This window comes from Rhinolophus sinicus, chromosome 6, assembly GCF_057876585.1.
Source record: "Rhinolophus sinicus isolate RSI-liver-muscle chromosome 6, RSI-T2T, whole genome shotgun sequence".
NCBI classification, from domain to species: domain Eukaryota; kingdom Metazoa; phylum Chordata; class Mammalia; order Chiroptera; family Rhinolophidae; genus Rhinolophus; species Rhinolophus sinicus.
In genome coordinates, this window is record NC_142506.1 from 11,066,053 (window position 1) to 11,087,905 (window position 21,853).

The 21,853-nt window shown below is 43.7% G+C and overlaps 1 protein-coding gene across 5 annotated transcripts in view; it reads right to left on the reverse strand.

Moving 5' to 3' along the window:
- NSMCE2 (NSE2 SUMO ligase component of SMC5/6 complex) overlaps positions 1-21,853 on the reverse strand; it is a 213,591-nt gene that overhangs the window by 4,900 nt on the left and 186,838 nt on the right. For 3 of the 5 annotated variants that reach the window (XM_074317044.2, XM_074317043.2, XM_074317042.2), the window contains 3 exons: positions 9,867-9,967; positions 9,345-9,451; positions 2,182-2,534 (listed from right to left, as the gene is read on the reverse strand). In XM_074317044.2, the coding sequence (XP_074173145.1) occupies positions 2,417-2,534; positions 9,345-9,451; positions 9,867-9,967 (326 nt within the window). In that variant the 3' untranslated portion in view covers positions 2,182-2,416. Of the gene's footprint in view, positions 1-1,318; positions 1,339-2,181; positions 2,535-9,344; positions 9,452-9,866; positions 9,968-21,853 lie in introns of those variants that run through there. The other 2 variants (XR_016021495.1, XR_012490922.2) reach the window with 2 other exon arrangements.

Genomic DNA, 21,853 nt, shown 5'->3' on the forward strand with positions numbered 1-21,853 from the left:
CTTTTGGAGTTTGTGGTAATGTTTTAAACTTACTTAACTGGAAGTTTCTTAAAGGAACTAGCATTGAAAAAAAAAAAGCCATGTTCATACAATTGTCTAGGCCTTAAATCAGTCATATCTAAAAAAAAAACAATGATGTAGCTACGATGTCTAGTGTGGTTTGCAAATGTCACTCATGGGGCCATGGGTAATCTCCGATAGGACTCTGGGGCTGCCCTGGGAAGGAGGGAATGCAACGCTTCCCTCCTCTGGACTAGAACTGCCCTCCCTTTCAGTTGTCTTATGTTACTCAGGACGATAGATATAATTTCATTTGAAGAAAAGGGTTCACTTTTTGGGAAAAACTCACGCAATAAAAATTTAACACATATGCCAAGATTGAGCACCACAACCCAATGGTGAATCTTCAAAGATGCAAATAATTTTTATATAAAACTTCAAATTCTTTCATCGGCTATACAACTATTCAAAACATAGTTTCTGAAGACTAAAGAAGGAAAAAGCTCCACAGGACACACATACGATCCCTTTCCCACAGTGGGATGGTGTCATTTTGCATTTTTCTAACTGATATTAGTACCGTGTTTCCCCGAAAATAAGACCTAACTGGAAAATAAGCCCTAGCATGACTTTTTCAGGATGACATCCCCTGAACATAAGCCCTAATGCATCTTTTGGAGCAAAAATTAATATGACGTGGTCTTATTTTCGGGGAAACACAGTATCTACACTAATATCTTGGAATTCCCTTGGGAAAGAGTTGGGAAAAATGCAACTCCAAACCTTGGGCAAACATTTCATGCTCATCTCTATCTGTTTAGGAAACAAAGTATTTCACAAAAGAACCACATTCCATGAAAAGTATGTTTGTTCTGGCTTAAACATAATCATTTCCTCAGGAAGTCTGATCCAGATAAAGCATCTTAAGAAATTCAAAATCACTTAGTTTGTAACAGCTGAATGGTATACTACTTCCTGAATTCCATGAAAATGTTTTCAAATTTAATTCTGCTGTTTTAAAACAATGCTTTGAAAACCAAATTAATGTTATTATCTCACGGGCTTCACTGCCTCTGAGATGTCAAATCCAGTTCCCTGCATTTTAATGAACTTTTTTTGCACACACACTTATACATGTATTTACAAAAGGTTCAGTTTTTAATTGTGGACTTTAAATATATTCTTTGATTCTAGAGAAATCAACAGGGAGGAAGACAGCATGGGATTAAGAATCCAGACTCTGACAACAGACAACCTAACTTCCCATCCCAGCTCAGCCACTTACTAGATCTATTAATTTCCATGGGTTCCTTCACGTCTGTGCCTCGTTTTACTTATCTGTAAAATGGGAATAACGGTAACTCTCTTACCAGACTGTGATGATTACAGGAGTTAATATATATGTAAAGCATTTGGAGTAACACCAGGTACACAGTAAATGCTCAATAAATGTTAGCCATTATTAGCTATTCTTGGTTTCCTAGAGTAGTCAGGATATGCTTCATCTGGTTTCATTAAATATTCTGGCTGATAAAAGGTTGCTATAGAGACTATTAACAGATTAGCACTCTTTACACAATTAGAATATAATCAACGATATTCAATTTAAAGACCCTGATGGTCTTAAGACCACAGACTTTCGGGGCTAAAGGGGCATTTGAGAACATCAGGGTCAACCCCTTTATTTCAGGGCTGAAGACCCAAGGCCAAGGGGAATGAGGCCACTTGCAGAGAGCCACCAGGCCAGGTGGAGAGCAGGGTGCAGTGGCTTCCCATGGATGATACTTGGGCTCTGGAGGCTGCAGCAAAGTGTCTACGATGGGCCTCAATTATCGTGGTACCGAGAAGCCTGCTGCGGGGGAATTCTGCGCCCATCAGAATGACAAAGAAAAGCATTTATATATTTGGCACTGCCAATATACAAAGTAAATATAGGTTAATAAACTAGCTTGCTTTATGACCTCATGCTCTTGCTTACTATACTGATAGGAAATCCTTCAATTTGGTGCTTCTGTGTGTTTCCATTTCAAATATCCCTTGAAAGGCATCATATTTAGTTAAAACTATAGTAATAAAAAAAACACAACCTGTCTGAAGTATTAGAGACAGAAAGGCCTGGCACCACCTAACCTGTACCATTGGAAGAGTTTACACCTTGGGAGGGGCACAGACTAAACACGCTGTAGATAATCAAAGTTTTATTTAAAATTACAGAATACTTAAAAATAAACAATATAATTTCCTTGAATTTTTATTGCAACATAGAAAAAATGCTTTCAGTTACACTTAAAACCGTCAGGTTTTACCCCATGCAAAGCAAGTGAGGCAGCCAGTCCGTGCTCTGAGAAGTACCACTCTCTATAGGAGGCTGGGCGGGAGGTAGGCTGGCAGTCCCCTTGCAGGCAGGGGCTTTGTCCTACTCGGAGGAGTGGAGTTTTTTCTTGTTGTGGCTCTCAATCGCCCTTCTGAGTGGTTCGTCCCGGACAAGATCGGATATTCTCATGTTGGTGTGGCTACAGCCAATTTTCGGGCAGCTGTGAGGAATAAGAAAGGCAAGTCAGGCCATTGAACTTGAATGCCTTCCACGTAAGCTTCTCTCACATACATATATGTAAATGAGGACGCTTTAGGACGCTTTACCAACAAAGAAACCCATTGAAAACATCAGGACTGATGTACACTCCTTCATTTATTCGCAGTGTGCCACCTGAGCCAGGTCCTGTCCAGTGCTGGGGGCACAGGTGATGCTCAAGCAGCGCCCGCTTTCCAAGGGGGGACAGATAATCTCTAAGTCACCAGACAGACGCACACGGTAAGTTAAGTTTGTTTTGCGTTAAGTACTATGAAGGCAAGAAAGCAGGGTCACGTCAAGGGGGACGAGTGTCGCTGAGGCTTTTCTAGCTGGGGTTGGGGCACGCCTTGCAGAGTGAGTGTTGTGTGTGGCTGGGTGGCCTGCAGGTGGCCTGTAGGAAGAGCAAGGTCACAGTGGCTGAAACGCCCAGGGCACTTGGAGACAAGGTCGGAGGGTGAGTGGGACTTTGAGTTTTCTTTTAAATACAATGAAGAGAAAACCCTGGAGGGTTTGAGTTAGGGGAGGGACGTGATTTGGTTCACATTTAGGAAACCAGGTTCTGGCTACTTAGTGGAGAACAGGCAGCATGGCAGCCGGGGAAAATAGGGGCATCCTGCCTCAGTCCAGGAGAGAGACGGCAGCCTGCATGAGGGTGGGAGCAGCGTTCCGCGCTTCAGGACAGAACCGAAAGCAGAACGACCTGGACTTGTTGACGGATCAGATGTGGAGTGTAAAGGAAAGAGAAGAGCTTCATTCAGAGTTTGGTCTGAGCTGATGGGCGACTGGTGGTCCTCTTATCTCTAAGGGGAACACCCAGAAAACCAGTCTGGGGAAGGAATCAGGAGTCCCAATCAGTCTGTGTTTTCTCTGAAATACCCACCAGCCCTCCCAGTGGAGTCTGACTGGGCTGATGGGGACCTCAGCTGTGGCTGAGGGTATTGTCATCCACATGGGGTGGGGGGGGAGGGAAGGGACTTACAGCCACAGCTGTGAAGATGTGGTCTCCCTGAAAGCAGGGGGTTGGATGAAGTCACCTGATTTCTTCTCAACATGAACCAGATTTAGGCAGCGTAGAACAGGCAATGTTTGGAGTCAAACTGACCTAGGTCTGAATTGTCTCTGCCGCCTCCTTGCTAGTTAGGAGACCACGGACAACTCACTACCTTTCTGAGGCCCTGTTCTCCCCCATTTAAAATGGGGGAGAATGCCCACGTCACAGGGCTACGGGCAACAATACACTCCGCAGTATTGTTGGTTCCCTTTGGGAGTCACCTGTTCCCCGATCACTGTCCTTCTAATACATTTTAAAGTGGATGCTCTCTCTATATTTTGCATAGCTCCATCACGTACAAGTGCACATTCACACGTGCATTTGACCCTTTTGTGTGAGTGGTTCTGTGCTAGGTTCTGGGCACTCAACTGTGAAATACAAATATAGGTTCCTGTGCGCACAGAGCTCAGGCCCTGTGACCCGAGAAAACTCACCAAAAGCACATGTATAATAAGATCAAAAATAACACATACAAAACAAGATCAAAAATAACAAACACGAGACAAAATATATCAACCGGAAGGGGCAGAAAGTGCATCATGGGAGCTCTCATTTGTTCAGTAGTAGGAAGCCCAACAGTTCAACATGCGAGAGAAACTCTCTCAGCCCTGATCTCTGGGTCAAGGAGACTTTATATTAGAGGGACATCAATCACTGTAATGAATAATATGCTTGCTAACAGTATTTATTTTTAAAATGCTAAAATGTGCCCGAGATGGTCAGGTGCATGTGTTACAATGTGATTCTAAAAAGGTAACCATACGAGACGATCCGGGTGACCTGGGCCAGGTGTGCACCATTCTGATGACGTGGCTTTGGGTTAGGGTGAGGATTCAAGTATTTGAGAAATGTCCCTCCTACACTAGTTTCAAACACCCTGATGTCTCCAGGTGAATTATTTCTTTAAGTACGAAAGTAAATTGCTGAGAATATGAAAAGGATATGGAGGCGTCCATGCCTTCAGAAAAGGCATTTTTCATCATTCTAACGTCTGTGGAAATACAACTCGAAGGAGGTGGCTACTTTGAGGATGAACCTCACTGCAGATTTTTCAACCCACTGACATGTACGTTGCCTGCCGGCCAGCGGGGCCTTGGTCTCTCCCCGCTCCACAGAACAAAGGCCTTAGCACTGATGGCCAGACAGTGAATAAGCAGTGGATGGGGAAGTGGAGAGCGAGGTGGGGAGGACTTCCTGATGACATCAGTGGGTTTAGTCAGTAAATGAGAGCATTCTGAGAACGTCTGCCTGGTCTGACCACACCGCTCATCTGCAGGCACATTCATCGCAAAGGGACGCAGCCCAGCGTGACCTGTGTCAAACAAAGATGTCCGAGCTCACTTAGGGGATAAATTCTGGGGACGGAGGCATTGACCCAAAAGCCCTTCTGAGGGGAGCCGGACGGTCTGATGACACAAATACAGGCTCAAGAGTGAAAAAGACCTGAGCTCATGCCTCCTGGTTGTGACACTCGGGGCAAGTGACTTAATTCCTGTGCCTCAGTTTCTTTCTCTGTAGAGATGAAGGGAGAGCACAGGGTTTTGTGAGAAATAGGTAGGACATGTGACAAGGGCCAAGCAGCTCACTCGGGTGCTACAATGCGTGCTTCTCCTCCCAAGATGCTTGTGGAGAAGAGCGAGCCCCACAGACAATGCTGGTGGGACCCGGCATGGAGCCCGGGGGAGCATTTTGCCTAGCTTCAATGAGGGTTCAGGGAAGGCTTGTTGGAGAAGCGGTTGATGCAGGAGCTGGGGGGAGAACCTCGTTTCTCACCTGATCTCAGATACGCAAACACAAGTGTTTAAGAGTAAGAGCAGGCCATCTGTGACATGCTACTGAATCAGGGCACTCCCCCTCTAAGATAACAGCACTCTATAAAAGCATTAGTGATTTCATGTTAATCCCCACAACATCCTGGTGAGCAAGATAGGTGTGGCAATACCCAACCTTAAGCACTGGCGTCATTGCCCTGCAGGAGTCAGACCTACAGGCCTGGAAGGAGAGGCGGGGTCCTGCACTTGGGTGACTGACAGGGCAGAACAGTCCATCTCAGCAGCAGGCAAGCATGACAGTGTTGGCTGCACAAAGGGAACCCGGGTCTTAGGGGTCCCAGAAAGCTGTGGGAACCTTGGTCAGCATCAACCCCAAAGTACAAGACTCTGAGTCGTATGAGTTCTTGGATCTGGGTATCAAGAATTCCAGGGTCCAATGCAGCTCTAGAAAGTTCTAGAAAGAAGGTCTATATTAATAGATAACCTCTGGAAATCTGAGTGGGATGGATTCCTATCATACCGAAACACAGAGAGTAACTGTAACCCTACATTCTCTGAGTTTAAAATCAGGTGTCCCTAAGTAGGGAGGTAAGTAATAACAACACCAGCAGTCCCGACCTTAATAGCCTTACCACTATTTGTTTAGCTCTCTGTCGTCCAAAAAGAGCTTTCTCCTAAGTGGTTTGCTCCTACGCTGCCAAGAAATATGCTGGTCCAGATCTCTGTTGGAATTCCCCACCATTTCTTTAATCCTGAATTCTGTGAGATGTTACTTCCATTTTACAGGTGAAGAAACTGAGGCTCGGAGAGGTCAAATGACTTGCTGATAAGTGGTAAAAAAGGGACTCCAAGTGCAATGCTGGAGATCTGCTGTTCAGCGACACATTTCTAGTCAACTTAATTTTACCCCACCTGCACTTAAATGCCAGTTTGTTAAACGTTGTGCAGGTTCTTACACAAAGAAGAAATGACTATGGAAAACTAGAAATATCTTATTCATGTGAAAATCATCAGGCAGCTTTACTAGTAAGAGAATACATAGCCTGAGTATTAAGAGATATATTTTAGGAAATTACTCTAACTACGGCATTTAGTTAGGGCTAATGTCTCAACAATTGTCTTCTGACTCAAACCCAGGGCGAGAGAGAGGTCTTCCTGGAGACTGAAGCATGGGCAATAAACTTTAGTCAGTGCTCAGTGACACAGTGTATCTGGAACTGCAGTCTAACAACCATAATGAGAACAATCTAGGAGGAAGAATGGAGATTTCTCAAACTGGATGTGTCATAGATATTTTTAAACAAAGGGAACTCAGAACTGTTCATCACCCTGCTGTGCATCATGGGAGATGACACCACTTCACGTTTCCTCAGGAACCTGTGAAGAGGCCCTGAGTTTTAATCTGCTGCCAAATGCACCTTGTCTACTTGACCCAGCCCACCGGCTCCCATGATGCTCAGCTCTCGTCTCCCTTCCCCCTCTGCCCTGGCTACGTCTTAGACTACTTCACCGGGGTCTTCTTCCTCTGGCTGCTCTTCATTAATGGGCAAAATGTGTTACTGAGGGTCTACATCAGGGCCTGTGTCAGGTGCTGAGGGCAGCGTAGTGAGCAGAGCCGAGCTGGACCCCGGCCTCGTGTTGTTTGGAGCTACGCGCACGTCCTGTCCTTGCTGGCTCTCAGGTGGCAGTCACATCCACACCACAGCTGCATCTGTGCGGTCAGGTAAGTGGGTTTGACTCCTCTGTGCCGATCACCTCACAGTCGCTATCCTGAGCCCAGAGCTCTCTCCTGAGTTCAAAACACCCCCATTTTCTGCGCCTCCTGGATACTTCCAAATGGCCAAACTTAACATGGCCCTAACTGTGTTCCTCTCTGATGCCCTCTCTGTTGGCTGATGACACCACCATCCTTCTAGACACCATTTATAAATGTCAGTCATCCTTCAGTTCCTCTGCTACAACTTTCAGTTACCAGATTCTGACAGTTTTGCCTCCATAATCACTCTCATTCTCATTCCTTTCTCAGTCCCTATGACTCTCGCCTCAATCCAAGCTCTCATTATTTCTAACTTAATATACGGCAAAAGCATCCTAGTCGACATTTTCACTTCATGCCTTTTTAATCCATCCCGTGAATTGCTATTGGAGTAACTTCCTAAACTCTAGGTTGGCTCACCTTACTCCCTCAAGATAATGCCCTCTTGTGCCTACAGAATAATGGTGGCAAGGATGGCGATGATGATGATGATGACGGGATAAGGCGTACTGAGTCTTACCATGTACCAGGTACTTTAAATACCATACATATCTTACTCAGATTTCAACTGTTAGCACCAATTTATAGATGAGGAAAACGAATGAGATCGTGACATGGAACACCCCACTCTCCTATGGTTATTGCCCATCCTCCTTCTGTTCTCCCTCTCACGCACTCGTACAGTAACTGAAACTGCACCTACTATCCATTAAGCAGATCAGGCTGGGAGTGGGGTGAGCCTCTGGGCCAGAAGGATTCTTCTCAAATCCTTCTCACTTTTCAAGGCCCAGGAAAAATAAAACCTTCTTTGTAAACCTCCCAGACTTCTTCCACTTGGACTGAACTGTTATTATTAAGCTAGGAGAACCTGAAGTTTGCAGAATCTACACCCAAGTTATAGAAGTATGACAGAAAAAAAACAAAATAAAACGTTTTCTGAATGTCAGGTGTTACTGGAGTGCTTCCACATATCATGTCCAATTCAAAAAAGGCAAAGGACATGGGCAAGTCGACATGTGCAATTAGGAAGATCCATGTAGATGTGACACCTGTCCTGGGAGTGGCCCGCACCTGCCCTGGGGCCGGACAGAGAGATGCTTTGTATCAGTGCTTGCCGTTTTCCAATAGGACTCTCGTAGAAGATCACAAACTTTAAGAAAGAAGAGCTATCTGGGAATACATATTCTTTGCAATTATGTTAAAAAAACTAACGTATTTTTCAGAGAATGAACACAGAAAGAAAAAGTAGAAAGGAAAGACTGAGAAGTTCAGAAACAAAGAAAATTACATTCGTGGGGGGAAATGGAAGGCTCAACTAGGGAAATACGACATCTCACCTGTAAGTTGGTAACTCAAATCGGATAAAAATGTACTCAGACTATCTCCATTTTGCAACCACCAGGCCGATCTTCTAGAATAAATAGGGTAAATTACTGGACTGAATGACTATCAAGAGATCTACAGTCTCAAACATGAGGAGTGGTGGGGAATTCCAATTCTAGGTCTGCACCAGCAAATTTCCGGCCATGGAGAAGCAAACTACCCATCAAGCAGCCTGTTATCAGAAGTCCATTGAAAACTGGTCACACCTCTAATTCCATTCCTTGTGATAATTCCAAATCTGTGATAAGAGCACAATACTTAAAAAAAAAAGTCAGTCTAGCCAACCCAGGATTCTATGTTACTACAGGAACAGCCATAGTTTTCTGTGGTCATGGGGGGCAGGGCGGGGTGTGTGTGTGTGTTTGTGTGTGTGTGTGTGTGTGTGTGTGTGTGTGTGTGTGTGAAAGAGAGAGAGAGGGGGGGAATTTACATAAACCTTTTAAGAAGTTATTGAAATAATTAGAGATAAGAAAGATTTTCCCTTTCTCTTAATATCACAGTTGTCCTATGTTTCGGGCTATAGCATGTATTCATAAAAATTCCTATGACCAAATGATTAAAATTTAATCCAATTCCTTTTTATCCTGTTTTAAAAAAGGTGTGGTTGAAGTTCTTTCAGTTTCTTCCCAAGGAGATTACTCATTTTTCCGTCATGTATTGTTTTCCCAGAAAGCCAGCTGCCATGTTTACGCGAGTTGGGAGGTGAGTGACTTCAGGGACAAGTGAAGTGTCTTTTCCTCTAGCAGGAGCACAGCCCCTCCGACTGACCACCACTAGGAAGGCTCCATTTCCTTTCCTGTATCCACTCACCAGGCCTTTTTCTTCCGCTTGTGTTTGGACTCAATCATGCGAACAATGGCCTCTTCTTCGTAGGTGTGGCCACACACTTTATTTCTCACGGGCGTCTTCATTTCCACCTGCAATCAAGGAGACATTAGGCTGGCAGGAATGATCATGATCAACTTCCAGTAACTTCTCCAAGTCACCAATTATTTGGTGCTGTTTTTTCCTAGTCCCAGCCCCGGGCTTTCTATGTTTAACCTCCCAATCGCATGGCTTTAGATAATTATTAGGGCAAATGACCACAGAAGAAAATGCAGGGAGGCCAGTGGCACCAATGTCACTTGGCCTGTGGGCCAGGAATTTATTACTTAAGGATATGATTGACTGAAAACTCTTTCCAGCCCGAGAAGCTTCCATGTATACTCTTCAACCCTCATCACTTTTCTTTCCTCCCTCCTTAACTCTGGATGTGAAATCAAATAGGAACCCTTTGTCTCTGTGAAGTGAATTGCTTTTTCTTTTAGGGGAAGAGGAGCAAGGAAACAGTACCAGCGTAATTGGGCAGATGAAGTTAGTCTGACTTTGGGTCACAATCATATCTTCATCAACTCCTTCTGTTCCATCAACCTCTCTGTCCTCTTGAAGACCATCTAGAGGAAAAAAGGGAAGTCACTCAGTCTCCTTGTTCTATTATGCCAAGGACAGGAAGAAATGAAAGGAAGGATGTTAACAGTTTCTCGGGGTCTATTTGGTCTTAGCCCCTGTGCTAGGCAGGCACTTGGATGCACATGAACTCCTCTGCTCTTGAAAGAATCTTGCAGGGTAGGTAGGATTCTGCCTACTTTTGATGGGAAACTGAGACTCAGAGCAGTACAATCACGCTTTCAAAGTTACAGATATTTAATTGGTGAGGAGTGCTGTCCAGTAATCAAGAGTGTTGCTTTGGTGTCAGAAGGACCTAGTTATCTCTTTTCACTTCCAGCTGTGAGACCTTGGGCTACCAAGGCCTTTTTCCAAAACCTCTACTTTATAGCTTTGTTGCAAAAATAAAGAGATTAAGAACATCGTGTGCTTTGCACAGCCCCAGGCACGAGGAAACATTCAATAAATGGTCATGACAGTTAAGTAGTGCACGGCTTCTCAAACTTTTTGGTCTTAGAACGCTTTTATTCGTTTAGATATAATTGAGGACCACAATGCACTTTTTAAATGTGGGTTATATCTTTGCCATATTAGACGTTAAAACTGAGGAATTAAAAAAAGTATGTATTAATTCATTTAAAAATAACAACCTCATTATAAGCTAACAGAAATGATGTTTTACAAATTAAAAATAATTACATTTTCCAGAACAGAAAAATGTCAATGATAAGAGCGGCAATGGTCTACATTTTTTGAAAATATTTTTAATGTTTGGCTTAATAGAAGACAGTGGATTTTGATAGCTGTGCATACATCCAATCTGTTGTAATATTACGTCATGTAGCCTCTGGACAAATTCATTTGTGAAAAGAAAGAGAGAGAAAAAGGCAAATGACACCTTAGTATTATTATGAAGCTAGTTTTGTCCTCACGGGTTCCCTGAAAGGCTATCAGAGAACCCTAGGGTTTCCTGGCTCACACTCTGAGAACTGCTGAGCGAATGAGGGGTGGGGCTGGCTTCGAAACTAGCTTATGTGAGTCTGAAATTCTGAAATCAGTATTTTTTTCATTACATGACACTTGCCTCTCACTGAGGGAAAACATGATAGGTGACTTTTGAAGGGGACAATGAGAGTATCTCATAGAAAGGCAGACTTGTCATTTTTGCACAGATATCAAAGATCAATAGACACAACTGTTGATGGTACCATTCCCTTCGCCATCACCCTTTCCTTGGTTTACTCCCTACTTTCTTTCATTTTGGCAAAAGAAGACAGACATTCAAAATTGCTTTGCATTTAATGTGGGAGGGAAACCTGTGTCTCAGGGTCACAGGGTTCCGTGCATCTTTCGGTTCCTAGAACTGATGGCCCTGGCCTTCCATGTTGGCTAGACGGAGTTTTCTGCCTAGAAAAGTACAATTAGGGGCAGGAAAAGGGCCACAGAGCACTTGTTCAGGGTCACCCAGTGAACTCATGGCTGGAACCCAGGAATTCTGCCCCCAATTACTCTGATGTTTGTAGGGGTTTCGCCTTGTTTAATCAGACTAGTGGTATTTGTGTGCCTTCTTGTATTTTCTTAGAGAAATGTCCCTTAAAGCAGCTCTCACTCCTTGAAGAGGGTAAAAGTGAGGACCCCCGAGCTTAGGACTTCCGGGGCACAGCATTTGTAACCACTGGGTGCTAAAAAAGTAGAGTGCCTGGGGCCTTCCAGCTTTTCAAGGCCTATAAAACCATCTGAGGCCTTGAAAACCATTTATTGGCTTCAAACAGGGTAACAACAAAATTGAGTTAATAAATGTTAAAGATCTACAAAATGTAATATTAGGTTAACATTGTTAATTGTTGATTTAGTAATCACAAATATTTCACTTGTATGTATCTCAATATGTACGTGGAATTTAGGTTTTAATTTAGTAATTCCAAGTATGCTCAGATAATTTCTGGTAATGGGCAATTATGAGTTACACCAGTTGCTTGTAGCCAACCAACTTCCAAAGCAAAATCGTAAAAATATTTTCAAAAAACTCTGTCAGTAATAAAATTATACTTACTGTGGAGGTGGCCATATTTTAGTATGCTTGGTATGTTGTGGGGTGGGGGCTCTGAAATAATATTCTTCAGACTTATGAAGGGTTTTTGTGCTTCCCAGGACCTGTCTTTGGTACTCACAACATAAGAGTCAGACTCCTGAGCGTTCTTTACCAACCCATGATTCCTCACAAGGGCTCAGGAAAGGTGGACAGGTAAAGAGAAACGTCGAAGAGCAGAGCTGGGAGAGTTCTGTCTCTGATGTACTTTCCAGAGCTTCCTCCTGAAGGCTGCTGCCTATTTCTGACTCTGTGTATGACGGTCAAAATAAAGTACCTTTTTGTCCACTTTTTATAGGGCTTATTCTGAACCAATGGCAGATTTCTGATTGCATACGTTCGAGTGTGGAATTCACTGGAAAATCTGTCAGATGAATAACAGAGTTCAGCCAACGTGAAAGACTGTGGGTTTGTTTTTTATTTTCTATTTTTAAATTTCAAAAGGGAGAGGAAGCAAGAAAGCACAACTCAAATGCAATGCCAACCACCAGGGAAGGCGAGTGGGGAACTTCAAAACTGTAGGTGGCTATCAACATCAGTGATCACGAAAGAAGGTTTAACAAAAGTAAGACCGAGGAAGAATGCCAAGAGTGAGTAATAGCCCACAGACCAAGACTCTAAAAAGAGAAGGAGTCTTAATACCTAAACTTCTCTTCAGACAGTCCTCACCCGAAATCCGTTATTTATAGAAAGTGATAATAACATTGGGATTCTACGATGTGCTAATAACCAAAGGTCACATCTGGCAATAAATGTCACTTACATGAATTTAGCTGACCCAAAGACAAAACGTGTTGATAAGCCTGGTAAAAGGAAGATTGGAGAAAAAAAATACAGATCAAAGCACGTTGGGATTTACTAAACTGGTGTGTGGCTCCATTTTCTTGGCCTGGTTAACCTGAATACTAAGACCAGTGTCTTCGTTCTGGGAGCCATCCCTGCCTCCCCCAAGTTATTATTTTATTATGATGATAATAGCTCAAGTTTACTGAATGCTGCATAGCAGCTACTGTGCTAAGCACATTACATACATTATTTCATTTGATCCTGACAAAATACCCATGAAGAAAAGCTCTATTGTTATCCACCATTGTAGGAAAACTTAAGCCCCCACAATATTTTTAAGGCAAAGTATCAGCATTATCATAAAGAAATGAGTGGATTCCAGTCCGTTTCATTGTTACTAAGGACATCATAACATTTTCCTGATTATAAAGAGAAAAATAAGAAAATGAGTCATGTTACTTTCTATATACAAGGTATGTTGTTAGAAGGATGTGCCAGCTGTCAGCTTCCAACCAGATGGTCAGACCTCAGACCCACCCACACCCTAGATCCCTGCCTGGGCCCAGGGCACCCAGGTGAAGGACTGAGAAGGGAGGCCTGGACGGGAACTAAGATTTACAGAGAACCGACGAGGGGTGTTAATATCTTGAATGTGCCTTTTTTGATGTCATAAAAATGAACACACAAAAAAAAAAAAAAGAAAAGAAAAAGAAAAAAGAGAAACCATGGAAATTCTTGGAGAAGTATGAAGTGGACAGTGAAGGATTCTAAAAGTCCATGAGTATTCCCCAGTGAGGTAATGGGAGTGGGGTAGAGAGGGCATTTTTGGACCCCAAGATGATGGTTCATCACGAGTCAGTTACCACTGATGAAGAGCTAAATAGCTCTGCCTTCTGCCTTCCTCACCTGTCACCATCTTCCTGGTTGCCCAGGCCAAAACCTTGGGAACCATTCCCGGTTATTCCTTTCCTTCATTCTTCACATCCATCGGCAAACTGTTGACTGGTGCTAAGCTACATTCCCTGAATCTAAATCTAGCTCCTTCTCTCGGTCTCCATTACATCTTAGTCCAGACCACGGAGGCTCCCTGCCCAGACGGCTGCAGTAGCCTCCCAGCTGGAGCCCCTGCCAAAGAGGGCACAGCCCTCCCATGCTCACTGTTTACGTCGTCTACGCAGCCGGCCTCTCTCACCCACCGTCCTCGCCTCACATTGGTCTTTTCTGCTTCTGGAACATGCCAAACTCTTCCCTATATTTGGGCCTTTACGCTAACCTGCCTGGAATGTTCTTCCTCCTGATCCTTGCTTGTCCTACTTCTTGTCATTGTAAATGTCAGTTTAAATGTCATCTCTTCGGAGAGACCTTCTCTGATGTCCCAAGCTAAAGAAGCCACCTAGACATTCACATTATTCCGTTGTGACTCTCTCTGCAAAGAACCCATCTGTGAGCACACTTTTCCTGTCTGTCTCCCTCCCTCCCCGCTCCTCCAGCCTCGTTCTCTTCCAGGAAAGCAGCGTCTCTGTTGTCTGGTTCATTGATGTTTTCTAACGTCTAGAATGCACTTGGCATGTAAGAATAGGTGTTCAATAAACATCTGATTAGTAAAGGGCGTCATCCAACAAGGCAGGTGCAGGTATATTTTTCACATTGATGTACTTAACATATTTGACAGCCATGGCCACACACACCCTCGTGCAATGATTTTATAGGTTTCAAGCAAATAACAGACAGGGCTTCACTCTAGTTGGGGGTGCAGCCTTGGACCCCGAATTACATGTCAAAGGCAGGAAGTAAATATAAGTTTTACAATTACAGTAGGCTGTGTGATAATTACAAAGGAGACTCCAGACATGGCCTGTGGTCAGAAAATACATTTGGTCCTGGCCACACACAGCCCTAGGATTAGTCACTTGTCTGTCTTCAGGCATCCCAAATCTGGCCACCAGTTAGACAGTTTTATGCCAGCTGGGAATAAAAGTTGATTGCTGTGGTGCTTTTTCAATTAAGCCTGGACATTTTTCTAAAAGCACCTTTCTCTCGAGAGTTAGCAGCATATAAAGAAAATACTTGACACATATTTGCTGCCTGCTTGAAATGCTTATTGGGCTGTCCAGATTATTTTGTTTACCCTGTTCTAGGGTGGCACATTTGGAGAGGCTGAGCTGGTACACGGAAGATTTGGGGGCCTCCCTAATGAGCAAAAGAACACTGATTCCAAGTTTGAAACTCTATAGTTACAGTGTCTGCGCCAATTTCTGAGCTGTTTCTCCTACCCAGTAACCTACAGCTGAGGCTGCAAGTGGCTCTGCCTGTGAACTTGGACGGATCTCAGACTCTTAAGTGGAAACAGAATTGAGAGCCGTGTGTGTGTGCGCGCGCGCACACGCCTTTGAGGTCCACTCTGTGGTCCTGTTGGGTGTCCAGCTTTGTATCTGTTTCTTCTTGGGCCTGGTGGCTTGTCCTGAATGTTAGCTGTCTGGATGGGCCAAATTGCCACTGAGGGAACAAAATCCTAGTTTCTAGAAATCTCTAGTACACTTAAGACTCTGCTGTGTGTGAATGGTTTTTGCAGAATTAAGATGCAGATCAGGTCCAGAGAGGGCCTGCAGAATCAAAGATTTCCTGGATGACACAACCTTCACAGATGGCAAACTTTAAGAAATGAATTTTTTTTAAAAATCCAGTGTTGTGTTTTTGTTGTTGTTGTTTTTCTAATTTTTAATTTTTCTTTTTAATTTTAAGTGTGTTTTTCCAGGACTCATCAGCTCCAAGTCAAGTAGTTGTTTCAATCTAGTTGTGGAGGGCGCAGCTCACAGTGGCCCATGTGGGGAGCAAACCTGCAACCTTGTTGTTAAGAGCACCGCATTCTAACCAACTGAGCTAGCTGGCCGCCCCAAGAAATTAATTTTCCACAATCAGAACACTGGCTAGAAGATAAAGATCCAATAAATCATTTATCATATATATTTTATTAGAATCAATGTTACCTATTTATAAAGTTGTTACTGCTATTATTATTATTTTTACCATTACGTGTCCAAGTATCCCCGGCACTCCCCTTGGTATTGGCCAAAAACAGGCCTTGCCCTCAGGGAGCTCAGTCACATGGGAGAGAGAAGCAGGCTGTGTCCAGAGCCTATGTTCCTGAATACTGTCACCCTCGCTGCCTGAATGTCCGTCCCTCTTCTTACCATATCGCCCCGGAGACGCTGGCTTAGTCATAGAATGCAAAGCAGTCTTCTGAGGGCTTCACATATACAAGATACTATAGAAAAGAAGCTCCTAGAAAAGAACGCTGTTGGCTTCTTTGAGGAGCTGATTACCTGAGCTGTGTAAAACAGGAGGCTCTTTCAACCTACATTTTCTGATGCAACCCAGTTACCCCCTTAAATGTGAGCATTTCATTCATAGCCACCTCAGGGCAACATTGTGATCAATGTTCTTCCTTATTCTCTTAGCTATAGTCTATACTCATCCCAGATTCTACTCTGTGTATTTGGAGAAGCTAGCTCTACCCAATCCAATGCAATCCAACCCAATGCAATCCAATCCCATCCAATCCCATCCAGCCCAGCTCAGCCCCACCCAACCCCGACAGCCAATCTCCCTTCTTTGAAATCCTTTAATACCTGCTGTCTATACTATACTCTTTTAGCTTAAACTTCCTCATTATTCAATTTTTTTCATGTGGATGGAACTTCTTTACTAGATAGACTGAAAGTTCCTTGAGGATAAGCACTTGTGTGTCCAAGTCAAGCCAACGCAACTCAAGTTGCATTTATTGAACATCAGCTCTGTGCCAAACATGACACAAGTGCCGGGCATAGATACAAAGAGGACTAGGATTGGGCAGGGTAGGAGCGACAAATACAAATACTCACATTCTGTGCTATGAATGAAGTAATATATGTGTTTTGTACAAAGTACAAAAGTAATCTAGAGGATCTCTGAAGGCGCGGTGAGGAATCCAGGTGAACCTACTGGAGAAAGTGATGACTAAGCCAGGCGCTCCAGGAGGTGTGATAAGAAGAGGGAAGGGCTTTCAGGCAGTGAGGGTGACAGTATTCAGGACACAGCCTGCCTGGGTTGAAATCCGTCATGTTTTTAGCTGGGTGCTCTTTGGGCAAGGTACTTTACCTTTCTTCGTCTCCATCTTCTTAGCTGTAACATGGAGCTAATAATCGTACCTACTTCACAGACATGTATGAGGATTAAATGAGTTAATGGATGACAAGTTCCTAGAATAGTGCCTGGCAAATAGCAAGCGATCAATAAATACTGTTATGCTTGTTAATATTATTACTCGGAGTACCCCTAGAGTGGGCACCTTTAACATATGTGATCAATTAAATAAAAATGACACGCAATGGAATCACCCACAAAGAAACCACAAGATACTCCGACCCCGATGCTAAGTGGGAGGAGCCGTTCCAGGCCCCAGGGCAGAGTGAGGCCTGAGTTAGCCCCGTTGTATGTAGCTGACACGGAACTATGAACACCTTCAATTTCTGTCCGCTTTCACTTCCATGGGTCTTTCGACATGCTCCATGAAAGATCTCAAAAGTAAATGGAATGAAGAGTTTCCAATTATTTCCTCCAAATGAGCTGACATTTTGATGATGCACCGTTTCACATTACCATGTACTCGTTAATTAATCTAATGTTGTTTTAGACATGAGCTTTGTCCTCAGCTGACATCACGTAGAAATTTGCTTCCACTTACTTAAATACTGTCAAAACATGAGGGTTTTCAAATAATCAAAACCCAGCGCATTCTACTGGTGGGACAAAAACCGATCCGTTTTTGATGGTCATACGATATCTATTTCAAGCCAGTAAGTACTGACAATATCCCCAAACTCAGTATCTGCATTTAATACGCCTTATAAGAGAAGGTTTAATGACCATCTCTGGGTTACGAAGGAGAAGCAGGAAATCTAATGCACACATTCTATTTCTTGGTTCTAAGCAATTAACTAGAAAACCACGTGATAGGAAAACTGAAGAGCCAGCCCTGAGAAGGTCTAAAACTTGCCATTGTTTATGTCCACAGTAGACCTTGAAGTTCAGAAGGCGAGCAGTCCCGTTTGAGTTCATCTTATGTTTTCTTATTTATGAGGGTTGTAAATACCACCCATCCAGGTACCTAAGACAGTATGTGAGACTGAGTCCTATACCTGTCCAAGCTCTGTCTTGAAACGCTCTTGACTCCGTCTCTTCCTTTTCATTCTCACTGCTGCCATCCTAATTCAAGTCCCCAGAATTTCCTATTTAGAATATTGCAAAAAGTTCTTGATGCACGTCTCTGGCTGAGTCTCTTCCCAGTCGATTTTTTTTCACTCCAGCTAGTCATCTTTCTAACACAATCTTTCTGAAGCATGACAAGACTTCTTATTAGCTGGCCCAAAGCATCTTCCTTCCTACTGCTGCCCACCTCAATCCCATCCGCCATATCCACCCCAAACTAATGTCAGTTCGCCCACACTTGCCATGCTCATCTGCACCTCTGCTAACCTTTCACCTAGTATCTCTGACCACCCTTCAAGACTCAAGAATTTCCTCTACAAAGTCCCAAAACAGGCGATTCCTCCTTCAGCCTCCAGAGTATCTTTTGCACATGCTGTAACCATGTGTTAATTTCTCTATCCTCCCTATAAGACTGTGCTTTCTTTAAGGGAAGGAACTCTGTCTTCATCTTCAGATTCTTGGTGAGGCAGGCAAGCTGCAGGAACTTAATAAATGTTCACTGCGTAGTTGCTGAAACAAGAGAATGTTTTGAATGCTGCTATACATAAATGGACTTTGATTAACAAGATGAACACAGTGAAGAAGACTGTTTTGAAGGCAAATATTTTAGAATAAGACAACTTGGTCCTTGATCTAATTACTAATTTTCCAGAAAGGGAGCCATATTACACCATCTAGGTCATTCCACTCTACATTCTCTGTTCCACTTCTGTGCAAAGGCAAATCACCAAAATGCAAGATGACAGAGGTCATATTCCAAGAAACAAACCACACCACATTATGTCTTTAGATCATTTCTAATTCTATTCTCTTGCCCCAAACCATCGATGTCCATAGGAAAGTATAACAGTGATCAGAAGTGTATAAATTATTTTAAGTTGGTTGCGTGTACCCAGGGATGGCAGACTGTACATGTAGTAATATTCAAGAACAGCAGGTTTTATAAATAGAGAAACTCTGGGGAAATCTAGATATCTGATAGACTGACATTTAAGGGAACTGTGGCATCACCACTCACAACACCTCCTAGTTATTAAGAGTCATCTTTAGGGGGCTGGCCCGGTGGCTCAGGCAGTTAGAGCTCCATGCTCCTAACTCCGAAGGCTGGCGGTTCGATTCCCACGTGGGCCAGTGGGCTCTCAACCACAAGGTTTTGCTAGTTCAATTCCTCGAGTTCTGCAAGGGATGGTGGGCAGCGCTCCCTGCAACTAAAATTGAACAGGGCACCTTGAGCTGAGCTGCCGCTGAGCTCCAGGGTGGCTCAGTTGGTAGGAGCGCGTCCTCTCAACCACAAGGTTGCCGGTTCGACTCCCGCAAGGGATGGTGGGCTGTGCCCCCTGCAACTAGCAACGGCAACTGGACCTGGAGCTGAGCTGCGCCCTCCACAACTAAGACTGAAAGGACAACAACTTGAAGCTGAACGGCACCCTCCACAACTAAGATTGAAAGGACAACAACTTGACTTGGAAAAAAGGCCTGGAAGTACACACTGTTCCCCAATAAAGTCCTGTTCCCCTTCCCCAATAAAAATCTTGAAGAAAAAAAAAAAAAAGGGTCATCTTTAACATTGGAAAATGCTTATGTTATGAGGTGGAAAACATGCAATTATAACTGTACGTGTGGTATGACTAATTAATCTTAAAAATATGATATAGAAAAAAGACTGAAGGGCAAGCTGATGAAATACTGCAGTGTCTTGTGTCCAGATGACATAATTACTGCGTATGTGAATTGGCGGTAGAGGAATAAAGGAAAATTTCTAAGGTTTTTGGAAAATGATTATTTAGTTTGCACATTTTACATCTAATACTCCTCACTGAGACCGAGTAACATTTATGAGGTAAGCAGGATGGCAATGAGGACGGATGGGTATGTTTTGTCAAACTGAAACAAATTATGAAATCAAGTCCAGAGACCATCACATGAAAAAAGGAACTTTAAAAGTTATAGTTGCTCCAACTGCAAAACTGCAACATTTCAATTTTGGGTAAGACGGGGGGGCTATGACACCATTTCAGTCCCTGATGTTTTCTAGCCGTATTATCCTAACGCCAGTTGCAATATTTCAAGCTTATCTGCTCCCCTACAAGGTAAGACATCACAATTTATGTAATAGCTTCTCTATCTCCTCTGATTTCCAAGCTCTAGACAAAACTATAATGAAACACCTGTAGAGAACGCAAGACTTTAATAATAAAATTAAAGCTAGCCCTAATCACACTTTGTTTTTTAAAGCTTCTCAAAAATGCATGATAAATGTAATCCTCAAAGGATAAAGAGCCCCTGAAGACACCCATTTTGGGATAAAGTGTGGTGAGGAGGGGAAGTACTTGTGTTAATAAGTGAGGGTGTCGGTGGCAGAGCTGTTCACATTTGTCAGCTCTCACTGGTGTCCCGAGACTGTAATGACTGACACATACTCCCTCCCACGGACCCCAAGTTTAAGCAAACAGGTTGCTCCATAGGATTTACTCAGCATGGTAATTACAAAGTGCCCCAGACACTAGGGACTCATTACACAGGCTTATTTTGCCATGCATTTGATAGAGTATCAAGATTTATTTTTGATCCATTTACGAATTCTTCTTTATGGTGGCACAGTTTTAGTCATGTTAAAAAAAAGACAGAAAGAAAGTAGAACAAGCCCCAAAGTGCCTTCAATATGGAAGAAATTAAAAAAGGTCAAAACCTGAGGGTACAAATCTAGTGAGGCTTAACAATCTTGTCAGCAGCACGTCAGTGGAGCTGGCCCACATGCAGCTCAGCTCCCAGCCTGCGGAGCGCTCAGAGCCAGTCGGGGCAGGGCTGCCCAAACCTCCAAGAGCAATGAATCCATGGACGCTCTGGTCAGCCTTGACATCTGTTTTCAGTTTTCAGGGTCTTGTCTAAAGTTAGCATAACAGAAAACATAACCAAAAAACCCCCCTGCCAACTGGAAGGAAGAAGTAAAATGAGAGCAAGAGAGAGGGAGGGAGGGAGGGAGGGAGGGAGGAAGAGAGAGAGAGAGAGAGAGAGAGAGAGAGAGAGAGAGAGAGAAAGAAAGAAAGGGGGCGGAAGGAAGGGCATGAGAGAAAGAAGAAAGGAAGGAAGGAACTGGAGGATGTGGGACGTCTTCAATGCCGCAGCCCAAGGAAAGTCTTCACCGCTTACAAACCCTAGAACCAAGCCATGGCCTCGAAGCCTTCCTTCCTCTCCCCACCTCTCTCCTCCTCCACTTTCCACCCTCTTTAAAACCTCCCCACATGCAAAGGAAGACACATGACTTCAAAATCGGGATCAGCTTAGGACACAGCTCTTGTGAATGTGTACAATAGATCTGAGTCATTCGTTCATTTTGTAAACATGAAGAAATCACTTAAAACTTCCTCCGTCGTGATATTCATAGCACTTGACAATATGCTTAGCACGGAACATTTACTCTTTTCCTTATCCACACCCTAAGATGTTAACAGGGGCCGCTTTTCTTTCTCATGGACCGCTTGCCTATTCCAGCGCAGGTGAGAAGATGGAGCTTGACAGGGAGGCAGAAGCAGGAGTGACGGGCCCACGCCCAGGGTGGGCCGCAGAAATGCAGCGGACGGAGGAGCAGTCCCGAGAGCAGTTCACCAAAGTCACTGTCTTCCTCTGGGAAACCTTCCCACTCAGGGGTCCCCCGCCCCCACCCCGGGCACGTAACACATCATCAGTAATTATGCTTATGCCACTGTCTCCCCCACTAATCTGTAAACAGCTCAAGGACAGAGACAAGTTTTGCTCGCCTCTATATTGCTAG